This window comes from Macrobrachium rosenbergii, chromosome 12 (assembly GCF_040412425.1).
Source record: "Macrobrachium rosenbergii isolate ZJJX-2024 chromosome 12, ASM4041242v1, whole genome shotgun sequence".
NCBI classification, from domain to species: domain Eukaryota; kingdom Metazoa; phylum Arthropoda; class Malacostraca; order Decapoda; family Palaemonidae; genus Macrobrachium; species Macrobrachium rosenbergii.
Window position 1 is genome coordinate 110,720,077 of NC_089752.1, and position 12,601 is coordinate 110,732,677.

General features: G+C 36.0%; 1 protein-coding gene across 7 annotated transcripts in view; it reads right to left on the bottom strand.

Moving 5' to 3' along the window:
* LOC136843870 (fatty-acid amide hydrolase 2) overlaps window positions 1-12,601 on the bottom strand; it is a 52,833-nt gene that overhangs the window by 23,746 nt on the left and 16,486 nt on the right. For 4 of the 7 annotated variants that reach the window (XM_067112722.1, XM_067112725.1, XM_067112724.1 and 1 more), the window contains one exon: window positions 711-892. In XM_067112722.1, the coding sequence (XP_066968823.1) occupies window positions 711-884 (174 nt within the window). In that variant the 5' untranslated portion in view covers window positions 885-892. Of the gene's footprint in view, window positions 1-710; window positions 893-4,705; window positions 4,828-11,275; window positions 11,392-12,601 lie in introns of those variants that run through there. The other 3 variants (XM_067112720.1, XM_067112721.1, XM_067112726.1) reach the window with 2 other exon arrangements.

Sequence of the window (12,601 nt, forward strand, 5' to 3'; positions counted from 1 at the left end):
AGAATGAAATTATCTATTTCTTTTCCTACAGTTATCATGGTAACTTCTTTTCTGACACATCACTGGAGAAAGTTTGGATGAAGAGTTAGATCACATATTTTCTATTCCGCACACAGATTCCCCTTGATGATTTTGAAGTTGGTTAATATAATGCAAAGTTTATGCATGGTGAAATGAGGAATAATTAAACGTACAGAGCAAAAAAATGATATACGGTAAAGATAAATATGCTAACCTAAGTCTATACTAAAGACATTCAAATGGCATGTGAACAAGTTATGTTAAAGCTCTGGTAACTTTAGCTGAAACTCACAAGATGCTAAGAAGGAAATCAATAATAATTTAATACAGGTGCTATGTGGTTTAAAAGGCAGAGAGTAACCACAGGAAAAATCCAAGTCTACACAAGAATATGAACAGCACCACAACTGGAGAAAAAGAGAAAGGGTAACACAAAACAGCACATTCGAAAAGTGTCCATCTCACGAGGTTGAAGGTTCATACTAAGAAGGGTAGGTGAGCAAAGAACCCTCTTACCATGTGGGGTAACATGATCTCCAGTCTTTTGATAAGTACAGCACATTTATAGTAATAGACTTTGAACTGAGGTATAAGGCTATCAAAGACAATAAACAAAAATATACAATGCTAAAATCTATATGAGATATGTATGTACTTTTTATATATACAGTACTGTATATAATACTAACTTTTCTAGTCCTAATCTTCACGGCAAGGGTTGATGCAGAATCTAGAAGGATGAGATTCGTAATTGGTGGGAGAGGAGTATGCTGATTCCCTCGATATACAATCCAAAACACCAATCTTGAAATAATCTCCATTGATATGCGGACAGTTCGCAGAAAAAGGTCCAGCCACTTCATTCTGTTAACTGAAATGTCACATATAAAAATGAGGGCATGTAAAACTGACAATTTTTTAAAAATAAATAGTACCTGATATTTCCTCTTTATATAAATGAGTTTGTAAATGTCTGTCATTATTATCACCAGGTCAAATGACCATTGTAGGCAAAGATTCAGTTCCTCTTCTTAAAAAGTTACTCTTCTTAAAAATTCCTTTAGTTATTTGTACTGTAATTAATTTTATATATCAAAGTCTTTAAATGTACTAATACAGTACTAACAAGCGAGTACAACTAACTGTATAAATGAACAACAAGATACAGTATACACATGTGCAAACAGCATTAACATTGAATAAAAAATATATTTGGTACAAATTTACATATTCTTTAGCATACACAATCCTGCTCAGGAACCACAACTTGAAAGATAAAATGTAAAACCTATTGATTATGGCAAGCAAGCCATTAATCAGCATCAAAAAAGAGAAATTAACAGAATGCTTTGAAGCGTAAATGGCTTTTTGAATACTACATTTTACAATATTGGAACCCTTGAAAATTGGGCCTATGACTATAACTACTATCATGCATTTAAACGAAATTATAGTATTTCACTTGACTATTGCAATAACAATATTAATACTTATTATTATTACATAATTATCATTATTAACAATACTATTATACAATCTCACATAATGGACAATTATGGAGTTTAGGATCACAGGATATTCAGTAATGGCAAAGACCAATAACTTAGTTTATGTCCTAACCTAACATAGGCTCTAACAAACGGATTTCAAAAACAACTTTAAAACCATAATCTATGTAAGAACATGTAAAACAACAGCAAGGAATAAAAAAAATTCAATGGTATTACATGTACTGTATTGTGCTCTGTCATAAACCTTCATTTTCATCACATCAAAGGCAGCAGTTTTCCATGCTGATGCTCAGTCCAAATCAACATCACTTTCCTTCAATGTTATAAAGGGAGGAGAGGCAGGGAGCAAAGGTCAGTGGGTGACATATTTGTTGAGAAGGTATATGTGGGACCTGTTTGTGGGAAAGGGGTCCAACTACAATAATCTGAGAAAAAACAACGCTGTTCTGTATGGGCTGTCCTTAGTGGCAGTAGAGCACTTCTGTTGCCTCAGGGGAACACTGGACTAGGGGGTGGCGGGAGGGACAGTGACAGTAGCCACTGGTGGGTAAGGAATATATAAGCATGTTGTATGTGTGGGATTCGTGCTGCTCCATGCAGTGAAGACATAAAAACAATGAACTGGAAAATGGAGGATGTTTTGGGGGGTTGTAGCTGCAAGGTGCTGGGATTTAAGACTGGAGTGCAGTGGGAGGATGAAGTTAAAGGTGAGCATGTAGAAGAATGTGATGTCTGGAAGGACAGAATGCATATGTAGTTAAGGCAGTTGGAATCAGGAACTTTGGTTGGATTGGCAGGTGTAGAAGGGGCTGAATGAAGACCAATAGAAAGCCTGGAAAATCATAGAAGGGGGAATGGGAGGGAGCCTAGAACACGGGTTCAGAGGTCTGGTTAAACAAATCATTTATAACTAACTAGAACACAAGGGAATTAGGACAGAGAAGTGCACAGAGCATTACAGAATGAAGAAAAAAAAAGAACTCTCCTCATATCTAACCTTGTATAAGAAAATTATTTACTGTTAGTTACATACAATTCCCTGACCTAAAGGAAAACTGAGGGGTTACCTGACATTTACAACCATGCCTCTGATGAATCTTGGAGTGATTGGGAGACTGAAATGAAATTTTGCATACAGTATTTCCCACTTTGTTGTCTGCAGATTTGCTCTACCTTTACAAATAGTCAGGCATAAGCTGTAGAGGTACTGTAATGGCACCAGTAATTAGGTTTTATTTAAGCAAAAATGTTTTATCTTTATATTTATAATTTGTTATTATATTCTTCCCTTTTTATATTAGTTTTTTTTGTTTTTCATTGTCACTCCCCCTCCATTAACATAAGGAACCTATCTCATTTCAGGAACAGATGTTGAAAGAGTACCCCCCCTTCCCCCAAAGGAAATACTGTATGCCTGGATTGAGGCTTGCCTGTAATTTGTTCAGTTTTGTCATGCAATGGTGAGACAGGTAAACAGAGAACCATTTCAGAGAGTGCTAAAGCTCCAAGTGAAAAGAAGCTGTTGGGTACTTGTGCTCATAAACCATGATGTAAAGGCAATCCCTGAAAGTGTTATGATATGAATGAACACTAATTGGGATCCTTTACCTGTGTTCTCAATGCTTTGTACCTGCAGAGGACACACAGATTTAAAAAAGGATAACCGGACTGGTTGCTACAGTAGTATTTTTGCCCTTTCCGCATATAACTTTGTGGTGTAAGTATAAGAGAAAAATATAAATGACTGTATATTTCTAAGTGTAATTTATGGACCCACTGAATTTGGTTGTAGTGACAAATCAGCTACAACTATGCTTTTTCTCCCTCTCACATCTCTCCCTTCCTTTCCAGTCCCCTCTTCTCAAGATTGAAACTACACTGCTGTTGCTAAGCCTTCAGTTTATGCGTTACACTTTATCTAAAGGGAACTTTAATTCCCCTCCTTTTTCTCTGACACAAATTTTATCCCTTCCTCCCCAGGCCCTCCTACTCACTGGGACTTGCTGCTATAACACTCTCTCTCCCACTAACCCTTTTCATTTCTGGCCCAATGGTCAGATTAAGCACCAGTGAGGGCATTTTTCACACCATAAACTGCCTTGCACAACCTTTTAATTATCCTTTTCTCAGCAGAATCTCAATCATCAGTTATGGGCTGCTGAAGAGCAAGGGCCCATGTCAGCACAAGGCTGGCTGAATCCGGGTAGTAGTAGTAAGGTAGGTTGTTGTGGGTTGATTTATCCACATTTAATGAAAATTGCATTTTGGATGAAGATGATAGTTTACCTGTGTTGTGGTTTATTTTGGAAAATCAGAACTGATAAGGAAAAATTTACTATACAGTACTTGGTGTACTTACTAGAATATGGAAAAACTGAATATATTTCAGCATGTTACTAGGTTAAGAAACCCTATTTAGATTAAGATTTCTTAGTGTTATATTATTTAAGTTAGGACAATTAGGTTATGGAAGATTTTATTGTATTTAATTTTATTTTCATGGATGGCCATCAAAATTTAAAAAGATTGGAGTACCATATTTTGATTTGTGTATGCTATCCAGTTAAGTCATCAAAGCTTAAATAAAAGAAAAAGGTTAAAGCAACATATTTTATTTATGTGTATGTTACTGGGTTTAAGTTAGCTAATTGGTTAGGTAGATTTGTACCGTCACAAAAATTTAATTGTCTAACATGCATGAGTTTTTAAAATAAAGTATTATAATGCTTGTGTTCTTTTTTTATAATCTTTCATGTCCTGACATTTACCAAAAACAACCCTATTGCATGCAAGCCTCACTGGCAGTAGCTTGCCCTTGGAAGAGCTCCACTTGAACCTACATCAGTACAAGGATGAAGCTTAACTTTAAGTGCATTTTTTGGCTCCTAAGCAAAGCAGGGAGGAGTTCAGCAAACAGACATTATTTAATCAAAATAAAAATTCCAAAAAATAAAAAAGCAAATTTCCCCATTGCTAAAACTTTTTCCTGTTCCAGTTTTGAACCCTAATTCACAAAAAAAAAAAAAAAATAGCTGGGCCATTGTGAACCTCTAAAACTATATCACACTGTAAATGAAGCACCTCCAATTTTTATGCTTTTAAAGATAACAGATTCTAAACATATTTAATAAAAAAAAAAAACTGGTAATTTCAAGAAAGTTTCTGTGAAGTACCTCTCAGGGAACAAGATGAGAGCACTACAGTCACACGATAGCCCGCCAAACACAATAATCAGAACAGCTACAATATTAGCTACAATCATTCTGCAGTACCAGAGTTCAAAGTCTCTTTGCTTATCATCTGCAGTACAGTACTCGAGCTCAAAGTCTCTTTAATCAGCGTGATCCCATTATCTATTCAATCATCAAGTTATCTGTAGATACAGAACTCATTATCAAAATTATAATGACTATCAGGGGTAATGCTTTTAATAATTAACAGATATTTTATCTTGTGGTTCTCAACATACAACTGGTTTAATGTACTTACTGCTGTATTTTATAGTACTACAGTAAAGTTACAATTACTGCAACACAAAAGAAGAAACTTTCAATATGCTCACAATGTAAAGAAGTACAAACATTACTAATTACCTTTTGTAGAAGAATAAAGGAAATAAAAACCCTATCTTATCTTACTGCTATGAAGTAAACAAGGTCACAGTACTTGTTTTTACATAATCTACGATAATTTACGTGCACTGTATCCCTAAACTGATTCAGCCCCAGAATTTTATATCCTTTAGAAATCTTCCATATACTGTAATGTATATAAACCTCAAAAAATTTATGAACACTAAAACATCACCAAATGAAAAACAGGAAAGTTATTTGGGTGCGTATGAAATTTTATTTACTACACAATAAAGTATAACACACACACACACACACAACACACATACACGCACACACCCTACCAAACTATAAAATAACAAAATATCAAGTTCCTATGCTACAGCCACTCATAGTGACTAACTTTCACTCAATTCAGCTAACCTTATACCTTACATTTTACACAAGATGTTAACTTATACATTAGTTTTAATGTAATCTATTTCATGAACAAACCATCACAAGCAATGGATATTACTGGATATTTCACAAAAAATTTTTATAAAGACAACTTTTTTAATATACTGTACCAGTTTTAACTGGGATAAATTTAAGAAGCTGTTAGAAATGGTGGTAAAGGACAACCACATTCTTTTAAAAGAGAAGATTTATCCAGTACACAATTTGATGAGGTCGCCATAATTCCCCATGAGGTTCCATTATGGATAATGCTTTCCAGTGCTCTCAAAAAGAACAGATGCTGGATGGTTGGTCCTTGGGACATTGTCATTTCTTATGTGCATTGCAATACAATTAACAAATGAACAAGAGCACTAAAACCAACTTCCTTTATTAGATATTTTAAATAACAGACCAGAGCTTTAATAATAGTGTTTTTGGAAAAAAGACATTTACAAGCTTTTATATTAGATGCACAAAATTTTAAAATATTAGCTGTCCCATCATCCTTTGATTTGAACCACAAAAAAATCAAATAATACTTAAAAAATATCTTCATTTGGCTAAATTCAGTTTCCAATTCATTATCCTTTTGGCTAAATTTAAATTCAGAATGGGAAGAGAGATAAACGTGCCATCTTGTTCTACTGTTTAAAATTACATTGGATCTGATGCACAGAGGAAGGGATACATGTTGGAATCATTTATATTTTTCATAGATAACAAACCTTCGGCATCAATTAAAAATGCCAGGGCTGCAAGGAATTGGTGGCATCAGGGTTTGATGAGGAAGAGGCAGGCAGCTGACCTCTTAACCACTTCATGCCATCTTGCTGTAGGATGTGCTGCTCAAAAGCCAGTGTGATGTGCTGCTTTTCCATGTTTCTCTTGGTTTGATTTTTGTGTTGTGATATAGTGCTATACAGTATTGTGTGTGTGTTCTGGCTTTTAGATATGCAAACCCAAAACTCATCTAAGCCTGCTCCTAAGCCTCAGAGGAAATGTCATGGGTTGCTAACGCCTCATTTCCTTGACAGATCCTCTCTACTTGCAGCAGATGCAGGTCCTGCTCATTCCCAGAGCATCAGGGTCTAGTGCTTCTCTCCTCCTTCAATGGATGCTTCTCAAGCTGTTTTGCTCCTCTTCCTCCAGTTGCTATTTCTTCTTTGACTCATCTGTCATCAGACTTACCAGTGCATCACTTCTTGTTCTATTGTCAATCTGATGCACAGAGGATGTCATGCTCAGGGCTACCAACATCTTCTCTCGATCCCAGCTCAGCCACCACAACAGTTTGCAGACCACTGGCATCATTTTGGGTCAACCAGCTCCCTCTCGATCCCTTCAGCCAGGACCTCAGTTCCTGTCACTCCTCAGCTGTTGTCAGTATACCCCGCTGTGATGACTTCTGCTCCTGCTCCATCTCCACTTGCTTGTTCAGTCTGTGGTTGACAGAGCCAACATCATTTTCCGAAAGGTATAGATATGTTGTGAAGAGGAGACATCGTAGACTACCTTCTCCGACCTTGTATCCTTCATCTTCTTTGTCCTCATCATCTTCATCTTCTTCGCCTGCACGGTCTCCAGGCAGACACTGGAGGATTAGGGACTTCATAGCTGCTCCTTGCCTGAGGAATCGTAGGACCATTTCTGTTTCTCTGTCTTCCGACCACATATGTAGCTCTCCCACTTGCAAACATGTTTCTGTTGCTGAAGTTCCACGTCCTTCCATCTCTCGGGCCCAAAGAGCCCTACCCAAGGGAAAGTCTACAGTAGTTTCATCTTAGCCCAATTGTCCTGTGTAGGTTTGAAGGAAAGATGACAAGGCTCCTATCAAGAAATCTCCTGTGAAGGAGTCTTCTAGAGTTCTGTCCATTCCCTCTTGGTCCCACAGTCCCCCATCACACATAAAGAAATCTTCAAGTCCGCTTATGTGCACTCAACGTTGGCCCTTGTCTCCTAGCTGATCTCCTTGTTCACGTTCACCTGCAAGGGACTTGGCATCACGTTTGGGTTCTCACGCAAATTCTGAAAGACTACGCCGTTCCAATAATAAACATCCATCTAGCCATCGCTCCTGTTCGCATTCTCCCAAGAGGTTTCATGATCATGGCTCTGATTCAGTCGACCATGTTAATAGGCATGTCCATGCAGAAAGGAACATCCATGCTATAAGTCCAGACAGACTGGGCTTGCAGATTCAGCCATCATGGTATCATTGTTGTTCTGAACTGCGGTCTTCTAGGAGAGACTGTGACCACAGCTTGGATTCGGTCAGCCGTGGACATGATGCTAGCCTTACTAGGCGGGAAATGGTACACGTCCATTGTACAGAAATATGAAATCTACATCTCGACCCAGAGAATGAGACAACTCTCAAGTTAGACTTCCCTCAACATCAATGGGCATCTTAGCCCCAAAAAGGTGTTAGGCCCAAATAGGGCTTATGCTCCAGTCTTGGGCCCTTCGGATTCAGAAGAAAGAACAGAAAAAATCCTTGTGGTCAGGAGGCTGAAGAGTTCGAGAACCAAGAATTTATCACTACTTATGCTGAGGTTATTGAGCTCATTCGTGAGTTTGATAACCTTTCTAATTTAGTTGTGGCAACTTCTTTGTGGAAGCTGTACCAGTTGATGGACAATGTGCACTCTCAATGAAATATTATAGAGATAAAAAAATTTTATTTAAATTTAAGGGGACGGCTAATATAAAATTTTGTGCCGTGACTTGTAAATGTCTTTTTTTCCAAAAAAAACTTATTAAAGCTCTGGTCTGTTATTTAAAATATCTAATAAAGGAAGGTGGTTATAGTGCCCTTGTTCTTCTGTGAATCATATTGCAGTGTACATAAGAAATGACAATATCCCAAAGACCAACCTTCCAGCTTTGTTCTTTTTGAGAGCAAATGAAAGCACTAGCCATAATGGAACCTCACAGGGAACCATGGACACCTCACCAAGTTGGTAGCTGTTCTTGGAACTGGGGGGACTCAACAATATGGGGGAGATGAAGTTCATGCAAATCTCTTAAAACCCTTTGCTCTTACCTCAATGACTTACAACCTCCTTCTACACTTGTATGTATTCACATACTGAACCTCATTAATATCTTAATATAATACATGACAAAACTTCATGCTACATACTTGTATGAATTAGAAAAAATTTCATAATAACCATAAACAAACATAATTTTATTATTTGTATAAATAACACCTTAATCAATGCAATTTCCCTAATGGGATACAAATCAATTAATAAATAAGTGGACAACAAATAAGGTAACACAGACTATGTTTACTCGCTAACATTTTCTTCCTACGTCTACAACAGTAAGAATAACACTGAAAAAGAATTTCAAACTTATGTGCGGAGAGAAAAGAAGATTAGTACAATTACAGTAAAACAAGTCTGCTCACAACAGCAAGATCCTACAATATATATTGTCAGGAAAGGGAAAACACAGGAATAAAAACACAACCTCACCTGTAGTTCAAGACAAAAGAGAATTAAATGTAAAATAAAACCAGCAAATTAAAAGAAGATGAATAAAATGGATTACTGTACTCAGCAGGTCTGTTACATGACTTGTTCTCTCTTGTCAAAGAAATTATGCCGACAGAAAGATTGAGGCTGGAGGTATATAAACAACCTGACAGTGGCTCCTCAACCTTCTGGAATCTTGAGTTTCTTCCTAAGTTAAATCTCAATTGTTCTGTCCTTCAAAACAGCAAAGATTTGGATTCTGGATTTTAGGTAATAACACATGACACACACACACACATATACAAAATAAAAGTGGAAGTATTACTACATACAGTCTTATACTATATACAGTATATCCTCAGGCTATGTAAACCACAAGACTTTTCATACATTTGAGTATGTATGAAAACTCAAAATACAGTAAAAAACTGAAGACAATATCAAAAACATGTAGTAAGAAATAAACATCACACAGATAAGAAGGAAAAAACTCAAGATGATGACGACTAATAATGATCCTATGTTTTTCACTTATCTTAAGATGCTTTACATCCAATCTACACAATTCACAGGGAGTAGCATGCAAAATTATCAACATCAGCACAATGCATAAAGTTTACCCAAAATATGTGTGTGTGTGTGTGTGGAATAAACCTACAGTGTATTACTTCAGTTTCTTTGCCATAATATCTGACTGCCTGACAGATGTGCTAAAATGTTTCAATGTTGCTGTAACAAAAACACTGATAAACAATACCGTAACCAGACTATGAAGGTCTGAAGGTTTTCTTAATGCATGTAAAAGCCTGCATTTTGTAATATTCCAAACATACATTTATCATATGATTTGCTTTTGTCATCCATTTTTTAATTTTAAGTGAGAACTGTAAAGAGATAAGCCAAAAGACTTGTTTAACTTTAAATAACCCCTCATTCGCAAGCACCTGTAGGTGAATTTATATATGCAAAGGATTCTCTTTAGCTTTGACATTATCAAAGATAAAAGCAAGCTAAGATCATTAACAAGAAAATTTAAAGGATTCAAGGCAGTGAATATTTATAAAATATGCTCTCACTTCTAAGAATAAGTAGATTTTTACATTTAAAAATATGCTGTGAGTATTTTAAAACTCACTTCAGATTGTTACAAGCAAAGGTCAAAAACACCAAAGCTACCAAAAGGCATAGGGATGTTAGACTTAGAGCTCTCACTCTACATATAAGAACTGCAACTTTAGGGAGTTCCCAAAATGCTTATTTCACTTTTATGGTTTGGTATCAAATTTGTGCATATTTTTGTGAATTTTATTTGCTTAGAGGTCTACAGTATTCAGAAATATACACAAAACAAAAACTAAAACATCTGTTTGGAGATTAACATTTTAAAAAATACACAGTAAAAAGAAGTCATTATAGCGGTTAAGTCAAGGCTTCTTCAATAACGGCTCTGGTTTATATTTCTGTACCAGTAAATACAGAAATGATATTGCATAAAGTTGTGGTAAAACAAAATGCAACAAAAACTGCTACAAGTAATCTTTTACCTTTGCATAACATTTTGAATAACTGTAGATACAGTTGGCCCTTTTTTTCCCAGATTTTTTGAATTTTTGTTTAAAACTGAAGAAAATAATACAATGAAAATTCCTAAAAAAAAAAAAACTGACAGCTGCACCCATGTCCTTACTTTATTAAAAAAAGAAATACTAGTATAATTTGGTGAACTAACAAAAAGAGTAAATTTAAGAAAATTACAAGTTATTGTTGCTGTTAATATTTCTTGAAATAAACTTTCAAATCAGTCTGAGAGAGAGAGAGAGAGAGAGAGAGAGAGAGAGAGAGAGAGAGAGAGAGAGAGAGAGAGAGAGAGAGAGACCTCCTTTATACAGTATTTTTATACTTTCAAACAAGTTATTGGGTACTCTGCATATTATCAGCATTTGTAGATGTCCAAGACTTGTACATATAGGTTGACCTATGACAGGACTTACTGGGTTACATTACCTAACCTACAGCAAGAGTTCACAAAACTTAGTAATTCACAGAGGCTTGAAACTTAACTTTTATAGACAAAATAAGGGCCAACTGTACTCTGATTACAAATAATGCTTTGTTTTAATTACAATAACTTAAAATTTAGTAACATAATTTTGTAAAAGGGTCCTCTTCAATTTCTCAACAGTAAAGAAAAAATCAGATGCAAGCCAGGTGCAACAAGCCACAAAGTTTTATTTGAAGCATGGCTAACCTGTAATTGGGGTCTCCACAATTTCAAGGGAACTTGTTCTGGAATGCTGCAGGTGGGAACGAAGACTTCCCACCCGCGTCTCCAATCTACTAATGGGCATTTTTGTCAGCCTCACCCTGTTGGCAGTGCATACGTATATTTGGAGACTGATCACCTAGGCGTCTAAAAATCACTTTGTAACATGAAGATGTTAAAATTGAACAATTCACAATACATAATCACATACTATTTAGACTGAATAGAAAATATGTTACAATATTAAATAACTAAATTTTTCACATTTCATAAACACAAATCTATTATTTTTCTCATGCTATATAATCAGGTATGGAAAGAAGTTTGGATAGGACTGAGTCACTTTACCTTAGGAATAACTTCCACCTAATACAACTTATCATATAGAAGTTCTCTAACTCTGGCCAAGATTCAGATCTACACCTTTTGTGTAGAAGGTAGAGCACCAGCTACCATAACCACCTAGCTACCATGAGAGATATAAGATGATTTTGTGTGTCTGCTGTACTTACTCCTGTCAAATTCATGGTCTTTATTTAGAATCCAAATCATATCTCCACCATAATAACTGATTAGTAGGTTTGTAACATGTGGCTTGTCAATTCTACACATGACATTTTTATACTTTCACCACTACCTCTTCTCTGAACGAACAAGACAAGCATGCTTACAGAATCCTTGCTAATTATACCAGACAGTACAACACCAGTCAGAAGATAATAATTCATTCTGTGACTGAAACCAGTAATTATCCTCTTTATCCAACAATAAAAAGGGTTACAATGCTCACTTGATTACACTGACCACTTTATCACACAAGCAAAATACAGTAGAGTATGAGGTATGAAAAGAATTCAAGAGACTGAAACATCTTTAACAGAGAAACAGCAAAGAAACGTACAGTAGCGCAGGTCAGTAGTGCAGGCCTAAAGGCATAAGCAGTTCTCACCGCTTAAAATGCACAAATACTGACAATGAACGCTGCTAGGAACCATAGGATCCACCTTCTCATGCACAGTGGTGACTGCCAATGTCTTTTCACTGTTGCTCTTGCAACCAGACAATTCCACAACCACAAACATATGGGTTAATTATAAGTATTGTGGTATGCTGTGACATAAAAACATATTGTACCAAATTTGGTATAACTGACAGAATACTGCAATACCTAGATCTATAATACAGTGTCAACAAATCATTGCAATGTACGTTCCATGCTGGACAGTTTTAGCACAAAATGTCAGGTAATGGTATCTATCATCCATATTCTGTCAAAAAGTCTTACAGGAACTGATGAAAAGAGAACAGCAA